The following is a 12,538-nucleotide window of genomic DNA, read 5'->3' as shown; positions in this document are numbered from 1 at the left end:
TTCTCGGGATTAGATTAGATTAATTTCTTTGTCTAAATTTGCTGTCTCTTAGTAATCTTGTAATCCTGAAGTATCCATCTCTCCTAGGCGTTTTGAACTCTTACCAAGTTATCTGATTGCGTTTTGACCTCTTTTACCAAGTTATCTGATTGATTTTATCTTGACTTTCATCTTCTACAACAGATTCAGCATTAACTAGTACACACTGATTTAGCTCTGAAGGGGTCCTCTTGGTAACCATTTGTTCTTTTATAACTAGGGATTACTACGTCAATAAAATGCGTTGGCTTATTTTCTACTCCAGAAATTAAGGAATTGGCCGTACTTTTAAAGAAAATGCCAGTGTTTTAAATTTGGAAGGTTTTAAAATAGACACATAAGTGACAGAAGAGGACTTTTTTTTTTCTCTTTGGAAAATATGTTTTGGTTCAGGCCTGATTCTTTTTTTTCTTCAGAATTTTATGTCTTAGATATGGCAGTAAAAGAGGTTCTCTGTACATCTAGTATATTGTAGTTAAACACAGGTTAACATTTTTTCTGTATTTTATTACTTTGCATTTAATTTTAGCTGGAACGTAACTAGTAAAATATCATTTGTTTTAGAGTTTAAAATGAGGTTAGCCTCTTGACTTGCTATTTTCCAAATTTAATATTTTGAACTCTAACCTAGCAGTTTAAAATGTCATTCATATTGAGTAGGGAAGTTGTTCTTGGATTGTACAGTAATTAGTCCATCTTTTTATTTTATGCCTTCTATGGAAGTATTTTTCCATTTTAATGATCAGTTCTAAAATACTTCAAGTGATTAAATTTTTTGCATCGTGATTCAGTGTATTTTAAACTTAGCTTATATGTATACAGAAAATGTGGGCTGAAGTATGAACATACTAAATTATCTCTTTGGTCGACCCTTTTGGAAGTTGAATTCAAATATCAATGTGTTGAATCTTCACTGTACTTAAGCATGTAGGTCACAATTTCAGAAAAATATTTAGGATATTCATTTTTTCCACATGGACAAAATATAGACCATTTGTGAAATTGATTTGCAGTCTTATAACGTGCTAGTCATTCTTAAAGGCAACATGCCACTTGACTAGATAAGAGGTGGCATTGTACAACTGGGAGGAAATTTTTTTATCTCATAGTAAAATGTTTTTTAATATAACAAGTTACATGAATACTTAGCAGACATTGGAGCCTCTATTATGTTTTTCTTATATCTTGAGTCCTCTCGTGTGTTTGCCTTGTTTTTAAGTGCTTTTCTTGTCTTTACTGTTATTTAAATACATGGTACTATATTATTGGGGAAATGTCTTAAGTGCTTATAAAGAAGGAAGTGATTAATTTTGGAATAAAGGCAGTTTTGATCTTTATCCTGGTAGAAGTGGTTTAAAGACGTTAAATTTGAAACTTGTTGGCTCAGTTTTGAGGCAGTTTCAATGTCCTAGTTCTCTAAAATGTGTTAGGATAGTTTGGTAATGATGTATATTTGACAATAAAGGCAAATTTTCATGTTCTGAAGTTAAATTCTGCAAATGAAATGATTAAAACCCTCAAATTTGATGAAAATTTTTCTTCAAGAAATTTAATTATCCCACCCCAAAATATGAAAACTAAAAAACACTGTAAATGGCTTTCAATAAAATATTTTACTCAGTAAATAGAGCACTGTGGAATAATGCCTAGTAGATTCATTGTCTTTTTGGGCTTAAAATGTGTTAACTTACTATATTTGATTTTTAAATAGACACCAAATCCTACTGCAAGCGAGTTTATTCCCAAAGGAGGAGCAACCTCCAGGCTCAGTAACGCGTCCCAGGCACATGCGTCTGCCTTCTCTCAAGTATTCTCTCACCCATCCATGGGGACTCCTGCTGCTGCTGCTGGATTAGCCCCAGGTAAGTTGAGTAACTGTTTCCAGTGAGTTCCAGATAGCATGTCTCTAAGCACATTTGCTGGTAGTTTACCAGACCTGAAATTGTATTCTTCAGTGAGTCATATTTGAACACATTATGAGTTTTACGTTCTAGGTTTTGGTACCATAGTCCAAATGTAGTTGAAAATTTTAAAGCAAAATTTAAATATGAACAAAAATTGAATATAAGGATGTTTAAAAGCACAAAAATAAATTTAAAGGAGAAAATGGTTATTGAGAAGAAAAGTCTGTCTGGGCCATAGTATTTCCTTAAGTTCATGATAATGCTCTTTCACTCAAAAACTTCTGTAAGAGCGTCAAGGGCCTCCTTTTGAAATAAATTTCTAAAAAATAATTTATATCATTTAAAAGAAAAGTTTAGATGTATTGCCTTTCAGGTGTTTGGCTATAGATCTGTAGCAGTAATTCGAATTGGGTAAAGTATTGTAAACAATGGCAGGAGAGAAGTGTGAACTATTAGGGGCCACTGAGGCAGGGAAGACAGTACACCTCAACACTTCCTTCCAAGGTTACCCGAAATGGCAGGAAGAAGAATTCGAAGAAATGCACTTATACCTCAGGGGTCCTGAGGCATAGTTCAGAGTAACCCTTTGAGAACCCTATCTTCTTAGAAGTTCCCCTCTTTTATCTAAAAATTCATGCAGATTTTGTATTCTGCTTTCTAACATAAACACATATCAAAATATGAAAGTTTTCTTAGATAATTAACATCACCCATTCCTACTGCTGTGTACCTTAATTAGACAATGTATGCAGAATTATATTGAATTCATAGTAAGTGCTGAGCAGGTTGTCTTGTGTCTGTGAAATGGTTGAGCTACCCAGATTATGTTTCTGGAACCTGTACTGGAAAATCATCACTTGGTCCTGAATGTTTAAAAAAACAGAAACAAAAGGAAATTTATATACATTAAATGAAGCCAGAAGATCTATCTAGATCAGCCTGGAACTAGTACTGCCTCCAGGGCTTAATCTAATCAGTGATGGTGATAAATCATTGGTTTTGATATTGATATTGAAATCAAGGACCTTTTTGGGAAGAAGAATGAGAGAAGATAATGATAACTTTATGGAACAGAGCATCCGGTTTAGTGTATAAAGTATCAAGTGTATTCAGAGGCTTAATAACCTTGCGTTGCCAAGGATTTTATCAATGCCTACTTCCCCTCACCTCTCCCTCCTCCCCTTCTCTCCCTCCCTCTCTCCCTCTCTCCATCTCATTCTCCCTCCCTCCCTTCCCACTCATCTCCCACTCATCCTCCCCCACCCCAGTGAGCAGTTGATCATTTTATTAACTAAACATAACCAAGAATTACATACCTTTCTGGTGAAACTTTTAAGATAATTTTGTGTGGAGGGCCTTGAGATATACCTTGCAACTCCTTCCCCCTTACTTGTCCCTTTACCTTTTTTTCTACTTTGGCTCTTTTCAGGTTCAGTTAAATTTGTAAACATTTTCCATTCTTCCCTAGAGAGCAGTGTCAGAATTGAATATCCCTGGTAGCCCTAAAGTTTTACTTGTAAGTAATGTGCTGCTATGATTTTCTCCCATTGAGGTGTGTGCACATTGTTTACATGAGCATAATCTACATGTCAGCTGTACATCTGAACTTTCTTAGGGATTGTCCAGACTTCAGAGCAGTGTTTATAAAGCACCCACAGTAACAAAACCCGTACGCCAGTCAGAACCCTTTGGCTTTCTTAATTAAGCACCAGTTGATTTTGGCCTAACAGCACATTTTCCCTTGTCTCATAAGTAAATATTTTGTTCACATCTTTGATCAGACTAGTTCAGGCTAAAAGATGGGCTTTTTAAATACTGGAGGAGTTAAAAATGTCAAAGGGAATTTTAGATACTGAAAACATTTAATTACAAAATCCGTTAATGCTGTGGTATTTGTTTAAGGTTTCCAGTTGTTATTAACTTGTGTGTAGGTAGGTGTTTCATTGGTCCCCATTGGATTTCACAACCTAAATTTAGGATGAAATGAATTAATTTAAAACTATTTACTCTTCTTCTACATAGCCCTAACATTAAAGTGGTCATTCTGCTTCCTATTAATGAAAGTAATTACTGTCTGGAACCATTGGAAATAGGTCAGTATATTATATTAAATGTATTCCTGAATTCTTTACACCAACTATTTAAAAATTGTTCTTTATTCAAATGGCAATCAACGAGGCTAAAATATTTTCCAAAAATACTGGAGTGATTAATGGTTTTGCATTTATTATTTCTCCATATTTTCTCCTTTTAGTTAATGGCTTAACACTCTGTGGAGATGAACAAAGGAAAACAAAATTAAGTCTGTACTTTCAGAAAAACATTTTATCCCTTCAGTGTCTTCCATTACTTCTTACCCATAAATATTTTTTTCAAGGCCTAGGAGAGGTTCTTGGTATTTTCACTTTAAGACTGTAGAATAAGAAAGGTCATAGAAGTTTATTTACCTGCCTTAGTGGTGATTTAACTGATCTTTAATCCTCCTTGTCTACTATAGGTGTAACCTAGTGATAATTTTCAGTTATAAAGTTTCATTTTCTCTTTTTTTCAACTTCTGTTCCAGAAATTAGTACCCTTGAAAATATGTCAAATTATTGTTTTCCTAAAAAATATGAAACCTTAAATATTTTGGCACTCAGATGTAAACTAGAGTAATGTCATTTTCATTATATGTGAAAAAATACATATTTAAATATATCCTTCGACCAAAAATGTAAAAATATTTGAGCAAAGTTGAGTAGATGTTAAGATTTTTATTTCCTCAGATCGTAAGGAAGAAAAACGTAATGTGTGGAACAAAGTGGATCCTGAGTGAATCAGGTTCCTCTAAAACTTGATCACTTTAAAAACATGATTTGTATTTTAAAAAGGTTGTAATGCAAGAAGTGAAACTTTATACAAAAATTATTTGAATTTAAATAGCTAATTGGGTCTAAAAGGTATTTGAAAGTGTTAAATATATGCAGCACACGTTAACTTTCCATTGACTTGTATATACATTTTATTTTAATTTAAGAAATGAAGGAGCTATAGGTTTAGTTGTTTTCCGCACATTTAACCGGAGAACGATAGCTGTATTTCTACGTGTCTTCTATGAAGGTAGTTGTAAGCGTTAGTATTTGGGCTATGGCACTTAACTGGGGCTTAATTGTCTTTTAGAACCCCTACAATTATAGACATATTTTTAATTTGTAAATACACATTTTTCTCTGGTCACAGATTTTATTATCCTCTTGGAGGGCCACAGCCTTCCAAAAGTTAAGAATCACTGGTTTAACACACCCTTAGCAAAATTTTATTTCCTGAGTGTGATATAGTAACAATACCTTTAAAGTAATGTATAAAGATATATTTTTCTAATAGGTCTAGTTTTAGGCAAACATTTTTGGAATAGCCTTTAGAAATGAAAATATGACTATGCTAAGTATGTGAAAAGACAGCTTATACTTTAATTTTTTGTGCCATGAAAAATAATTTTATCATGAGAACTAATTGCTGAATGGTTTTCTATCAGAATTTTTCCTGAGAGTATTTTGATGTGGTAGTAAACTTGGTAAGCTAAGTCTTGGTGTACTTTAATTACCTCAGTCTTGGCCGTAGTCTGTTGAAGGTGATTCTGAGAGAGGTAGCAACAGGAGCGTACATTTCTGGGTAGTGTTCTAATATGTCCTCTGGTGGTTTAGTGCACAGTTGTGACTCAGGAGTTGAGCATCTCTTGTTCTGCTTGATTGTGTGTGTACACTTGGGAGAGGTAGAAGGGAGTTCTTGAATTTGAAGATGCCATCATTGATTTATAAATGAGAAAGAGAGCCATAAGTGACTTTTTAGTACTTTCAAATATTCATTCCTTCAAGATGAGAATGGTGCAGATTTTTGGACCATGAGTATATTTTATTGTAAATTATTATGGTAATCTCAGATGATTGATTTGATGAGCAGCATCTAATAATTATACTAAACCTATCATTATTAAATAATTGTATTCCTTCATTAAAATTTAATCATAATATTTTAGAAGAATTTTAAAGTATATTTTTAGATTTAGTTTTTTTTTTGTTTTTGTTTGTTTTTTGCAGTATGCGGGCCTCTCACTGTTGTGGCCTCTCCCGTTGCGGAGCACAGGCTCCGGACGCGCAGGCTCAGCGGTCATGGCTCACGGGCCCAGCCGCTCCGCGGCATTTGGGATCTTCCCGGACCGGGGCACGAACCCGTGTCCCCCGCATCGGCAGGCGGACCCCCAACCACTGCGCCACCAGGGAAGCCCAGATCCAGTTTTTTGAAACACTTAATCATTTCTTATATATTCCTGCGAGTGCCAAATTGATAGATAAAATTGGCTTACATTCTTTATTTTTTGGCTTGGGCAAGGTATGGGGAAAAAGAGGAAGGGAAAAGAAAAGGGAAAATTAATATTCATCCGTCATTCTTGTTGAAAAATATTTAACTTTTAATATATATAATGTACTATTTAAAAATATTCTCATACTTCTAATGTTGAAAGGTGATATTTTTTTTAAAGTTCTGTGCTAAAGAATAAAGTTCTCTGATTCTGTGATGTTTTATATCATAATGAAGAAATGGAGGCTTCATTCATTTCAGTTGCATACTAGTTGGCCGATGCGGTAATCTGACACTGGTCATTGGTCTAAGTGGAACCTTTGGGGTTTCCATGGTTCAGCCTTGTGCCAGTTTAGAGGTGGCATTCCTGAGAGATTATCATCTAGCTTCTGCTTTTTCACTTACAGTAATAAAGAATTACGTAGCTAACCAAGGTAGCCCAGTGTACATTTTAATAGTTTGAATAAAAAAGAAAATTAGATCTTTTGTTGAACTAAACTCTGTCTTGTGTATCTTTTATCCATTAGTCCTAGGTCTTTTCCTTGAATAGAATAAATTAAAATCTTTCCTACATGATAGCCCTTTCAGTTGTTTTTTTAGACTAGTTGTATGTATGTGTGTGTCCATATAACTGATCTGTTTTTGACGCAAACAAGAGAGAGGGCAAACTGGGAAAATACTGTTAAAATTAATAAATTGTATAAGTCAAAAATCATAGGTCATAATGCTGTAACACTAGTGTGGGTAAAATTAAATCCTCAGATATGTCTACCTACCTGTATTACTACTCTGATATCCAGCTAAGGAGTGTATGTACCATTGGGAAAATAGGTTGCTAATGGATTGAAGCTATGGTTTTGCAGATGGTAAATATCTAAGTTCATATTTCAAATTTCTCTTTGTATTTTAGGCTCTACATTAAAATCACTCAAGGCATAAAAACTATAAGCTATCATTTTAGATTATTTTATGTTTTACTAAGTAGTATAATTATTGAAAATAAAAATTATACAAAATATTTAGGTAATTCTAAAACATCTCCCTGTTTCATATGATGTAACTCTAAAACAGATTTTCCTTTTAATTATTTTTCATTAAATGAATTTTGTGGGACCGTCAAGTAATCCTACCATGAGTTTATTTTGATATTTCCATCTGAACTGGTTTCTGTGAATTATTTTTACCCTTAATAGCAATAGCGGTAGTTTACCATTAAAGTATTCTGTTTTAAATGTCAGTCTAGATTTCCTAAGCACATTACAAATTTCTTAAGAAGGGACGGAGTCACTTCTTATCTAGCACAAATTTAGGCATAAAGAGGGTGCCTAATAAATGCTCATTTAACTAAGCTTCATTTTTATCTCAGAGAAAAAATTTTAATTGGTGGCTATCTCTTAATTACAGTGAATTTTAATGATCCTGTAAACATCTTTGAAGAACTAGATACTGCAAGTGTTCAAGAGGGTGTAGGTGTATTGTCACATGAGGAACAGAAATATGCCTGTTGAAAGTTTAACTTTATCAGAACTAGAGTTGCTCTGTGTTTTGAGATGTTAAAACATTTTTAAAACCAGTCAAAATATTTGTATTATTTTTAAATTGCATGTTTCCATTTTTTGTAACTACTTTGTTTTTCAGGTATATTCAGCAGAATCACTCAAACATGTCCAGGTTTTCTAATTGGGGCTTGCTTTCTACATTAAAAAATAAAAGAAAACTTTATAGTTAAGGTCAGGGGTCCCTGAGGTTTTTGTGAAGAAGGCCCTGTAATGTTGAGCTCCTCCTAGGTGGGGGCTGCTCGGCGTATGCATGTTTATGGGTACAGATGGTGACGTCCCAGGGAAGGTTACTAACAGTAGAACTGTAGAGCCGTAACTGGGTTGGGAGTGCCTGCTGGCTATATTTCCTTCCTGGTTGGGAATTTCAGGACACTGAGGCAAGACGTTAATGGCGCGAGGGGGATGTGGCTGCCGCAGCTGGCTTGGAGACCTGCCAGGTAAGGCTTAAAGTAGCTGACAGTGGATATTGTTCTGCTGGTTGGGGAATCCCTGGTTAATGTGTCCTGTTAGGTTTGAGCGTTTCTATTGTGGACTTCCTGTTTCAATCTCATGTATTGGCTAACTTGTTCTTTAACTGAGAAGTAAGGGCTGGATGGGAGTGGGTAGGGGTTCCCTTCATCTATAGGTTCACTGATCTACAACTGTAGCAGCATCTCCTGCTGTTTTGGGGCTGCTTTCATTGGATCGTGACTTGATTGCCTTTGGAACATGGTACCAGTTCTTCTACTAACGTAGCTATGTAGCTTTCAGCATGCTGTTTGATCCCTGTGTTTTAGCATATTCATTTCTATGAGAAGATAATAGAGAATTTTAAAAGTCTTTCTAATCTAAAATTGTATTGTTTTGTGACATGTTGATCAATAGGAGGTAGATAGGTACACTAAAAGGAGACAGAAATGAAAACAGTGATGCGAAGTAGCAAAAAGGAGAGAAGAGTTTGATTTGTGTGTTGATACTAGACTTAAAAAGGACTTTAAAAGGTATATGGACTTCCTTGACATAGTATGTGTAAATAGAAAATCCTTTGTATCACAGGTACAGATGAGGGGGGTTTTGTTTCAGCAGTGTAAGGTTAGGGTCTGGGGTGAGTAGAGTGTTGTAGAGGTCCTGAATGAACTGAGGCAGGGAGAGACAGCATGTATTTGTGAGTGCCCAAGAACATTCCTGGTTCTCAGCTGGATGTGGAGAGTTAGAAGTCAGTCTTTTTATTTCCTTTGAGTCAAATAGGTTGAAACCTCCAGGGATCATTTTTTTTCACCTTTTGGCTCAGTGGAGCATTGTAGGTACTTAGTAGAGAGAGAGTGTTTGTGTGGACAAAATTACTATGCTGTGTGTGACATGTCTAGATAGGAATGGTCCTCTAATTCTGTAGGAATGAAGTGAATGGTGGCAGGCTCTTTTATTGACTTGCCCTGATTCTTCTCAGCCTGACTAGTCATATTCATATGTGAAAGTCATCTTTTTTTCTTACTCTTTTTGCCTTTTGGATGTGCATTTACCCTACGGTAGGGCATGGGGCAGAGTCTTAGTAAAAGTAGAGGAATCAGAGAGATGTATCCCTTTAAAACCCTCAGTGCACACAGGCATGTAAACTCCAACCATGTACACGAGCAAAAACTCAGATGTGGACTAAATGTTGATGGTGATAATATTTAGTTTTTGATTTTTTAGTCATGAATCTCTTACACATTGATATTCTGAAATGCGATGTTTTCTTATGATTTCATGAACATCTTCCCATATTTGTGATGTGGTTATCCAGATTTTAGAATGGTATTCCTATAAATAATAACTAGTAACTAATAGTCCCTTTTGGTGGGGGGTGTACCTTTTAGAAAACAGTACAGATCAATAGGATATTAATATAATTGTTGTCACCAAAATGCTCCCTAAGCCATAGTTACTATGGACCATAATCTTATTGCCCACTGTTGTGATGTGGTAGGCTAAACGGCTGAAACATGGAGATCCAAAATGTAGTGGCTTCACATGACAAAAATGTATTTCTTGCTTTTGTAACAGTCCAGGACAGATTTTTCAGGTTGTCTGGGATCCTGTTCTCCATGTACTTAAGGACCCAGGTCAAAGGGTTTCTAGGCATCTCTCCAGTCAGCTGGAAGGGGGAAAGCATGGAGGAGCCTGAGTGGGAAGTTGTTATGGACAAACCTGGAAATTGTCTGCAAAGTTTCTCCAACCATGACTGTCCACCAAAATCCAGACTTTCATCTTTTTAAGCAGCTGGCCTGCATGCTCCAGTCTTCTTTGGATGCAGAATTTTAAGTTGACCCTGGTTATCTCATATAAAGGCATTTTGGGGCATTATCTTATTTACATCTTTTGTATCTACTTTAAAGAAATCACCAAAACAGCTACAGTAACTGATTTATCTAGCATCATGGAAAATGAAGCTCTCCATCACACTTGAATTTTTGGATATAAGAAGCTTTATGGCTTTCATTGTCAAAACTTCATATTCTCAGCAATTTTTCAAAGAAAGACTGCCAGACTTTGTAGTTTCTGTTGCTTCACGCAGAGTTGACTTTCCTTTGATGACTCACACTCAGTTTGACGTGCTTCAGGTGATTGTAGTGAACCGGAGCGCAGTTGCTACATTTTAGGTAACGGAGTTTGAAGAGCAGCTTGCTTCAGTGTTATGTAATTACTTGGATTCTTCACCCTTTCCATCGTCCTCCCACCTCAATCAGATTATAACTCCTTGGAGGTAATTTCTCTTGCTCTCTGAGCCTATTAAAGTGCCTGAATGTAGTACCTTGAATGGACATACTCAGACAATTTGAACCATGTTAGTGAGTTCTTGCTGGCTTTTTATTGATGACTCTGTTGTGCTGTTAGTATTCCTAACTCCAGGACAGTGGTTCTTCAGTCTGTCAGAATCACCTGGAGTACCTGTTAAAACCCAGCACTCCCTGGGTCCCATCCCCAGAGCTGCTGATTTTGTAGGTCTGTCTGGGTGAGCCAGGGAATTTCCTTTTCTGATGTGTTTCCAGGTGATGCTGCTGATTTTCTGGGGAGTCCATTTTGAGAACTACTGCTCTGCTTAATGCTCTGTGCTGCCTTCTCTCCTCTTTCTTCTTAACAGCCCTTTTCTTCTCCTAATCTGCGCTTTCTTTAAATAAGGAAAAGACTTTGAGGCAAGGACGTGAACTGTCGCCTGTGAATAAGGTGCATGGATGGGGCTTTAAATTATTCTTTGGCTGAGGCTGATGTCGCTTTTCTGGTTCGAGTCTGTGTACTGGGTAACTGAAGTTACCAGATAAGTAACCATTGAATGAATTGTTACAGGGGTTCCTGAAGCTCAGCCAAGATCACAAATACCGTTTAAGCGAAACCAGGCCACAGGGCTTTCTTCTACCTTAGTAATGCTTATGGGACACACATAATGTAAATCAATTGTTGATACATCTCATAAATTTTTCAGAATGTCTGAAAAATGCATAGCATACGTACCGTGGCTGTTTAAAATTTTAAACCTCACGGATCTAGAACTAGTAATCAGATATCTTTTATTTGCATGTTACGTTTTAATATGTATGTTTTAAGATTTTTATGTAAAGGTCAACTAAGTTGTTATTAATGTTAAAGAAGTAAGAAGTGTTTATTGATTCAATAACATTTTTTGAAGCCAGACTAATTTTTCTTCTTAATTTGTTACTAGCTTTTATTTGTTGGAAAGAAATTTAAAGTTAAAATTACGTTGTTAACTAATTTAATCTTATTTTTTGTGACTATAACTTTTTATAATCAGACATGGTTGTCTTGGAGTATGTTTATTGTTCATAAACAATACAACATAATTTATCAATGAATGAAGCATACCATTTAGTCATAAACATTCACTGTCACTTGAGAAGAAAAATGGTTCTTTTGATCCAGAAGAGTTTGTTTGGTAGCTAACACCTGTCCTCCTCCCATTTTGTTTTGACTCTGTTTAAATAATGTACGTGTTATGATTTAAGAGATTGACACCATTGCAGAGGCTAGAGAAGATCCTATTAATTCAGATAATTTTGTCAAGTTTGGGGGCAAGCAGGTCACTGTTCTGTTTCTTCAGATATTATAGTGATCCAAGTAAGTGACCTAACATACAGGCCAGAGGGTATAGTTCTTAAAGTTGTAATTCAGTTGTTTTTAAGACAGTTAAAAATCTGGACAAGTTATTCACATTTTGGGAGGTTTAGGTACTGTAGTTTACACATAATATTCTAACATTTGTTGAATTAATTAATGAAAACTCATATGGAAATGAGGCTCTTGATAGAGGTAAGGCTGAAGTTAGGCCCAATGGAGGATTACTGTGTGTAGACATGGAAAGTGAAATAGTTGTGCAGGCTGTGGTCTCCATCAAATATTGTGTACGAGTATGTGGCCGATACAACTTGGGTTAAACTCATAGTATGAACTGACAGTATTTACCTACATTTGGTCAATGAGATTAAATAAATTTTGTGAGGAAGCGTTAGGACACTTGATAGTTTTATTAATGCTTACAGTGTTTTTAATATCCAGGTAGTCCAAATACCTTTTATCACGGGTAGATATTCAACTAAAATGAAGTATGCTTATAGAAGTCAGTTGCTGAAATTCTCTAGATATTGAGGGGGAAATCAGAGGTGGAATCTGAGTTGCATTTATATTGGTTTGGTCCACATGGCTTTTATTAAAGGTTATTTATATTTA

At 35.5% G+C, this 12,538-nt stretch overlaps 1 protein-coding gene across 12 annotated transcripts in view; it reads left to right on the top strand.

Annotated features, from left to right (window-relative positions):
- The window catches only part of PAN3 (poly(A) specific ribonuclease subunit PAN3), a 116,150-nt gene that overhangs the window by 48,981 nt on the left and 54,631 nt on the right, over positions 1-12,538 (top strand). For all 12 annotated transcript variants that reach the window (XR_010937010.1, XR_010937009.1, XM_067713599.1 and 9 more), the window contains one exon: positions 1,751-1,901. Coding sequence is in view for 10 of the 12 variants with exons in the window: in XM_067713599.1 (XP_067569700.1) it covers positions 1,751-1,901 (151 nt within the window). In the remaining 2 variants the exon portion in view is untranslated. The remainder of the gene's footprint in view (positions 1-1,750; positions 1,902-12,538) is intronic.

The sequence above is a fragment of the Pseudorca crassidens genome, chromosome 18 (genome assembly GCF_039906515.1).
Source record: "Pseudorca crassidens isolate mPseCra1 chromosome 18, mPseCra1.hap1, whole genome shotgun sequence".
NCBI classification, from domain to species: Eukaryota; Metazoa; Chordata; class Mammalia; order Artiodactyla; family Delphinidae; genus Pseudorca; species Pseudorca crassidens.
This window is presented reverse-complemented; position numbering and strand designations above follow the sequence as displayed.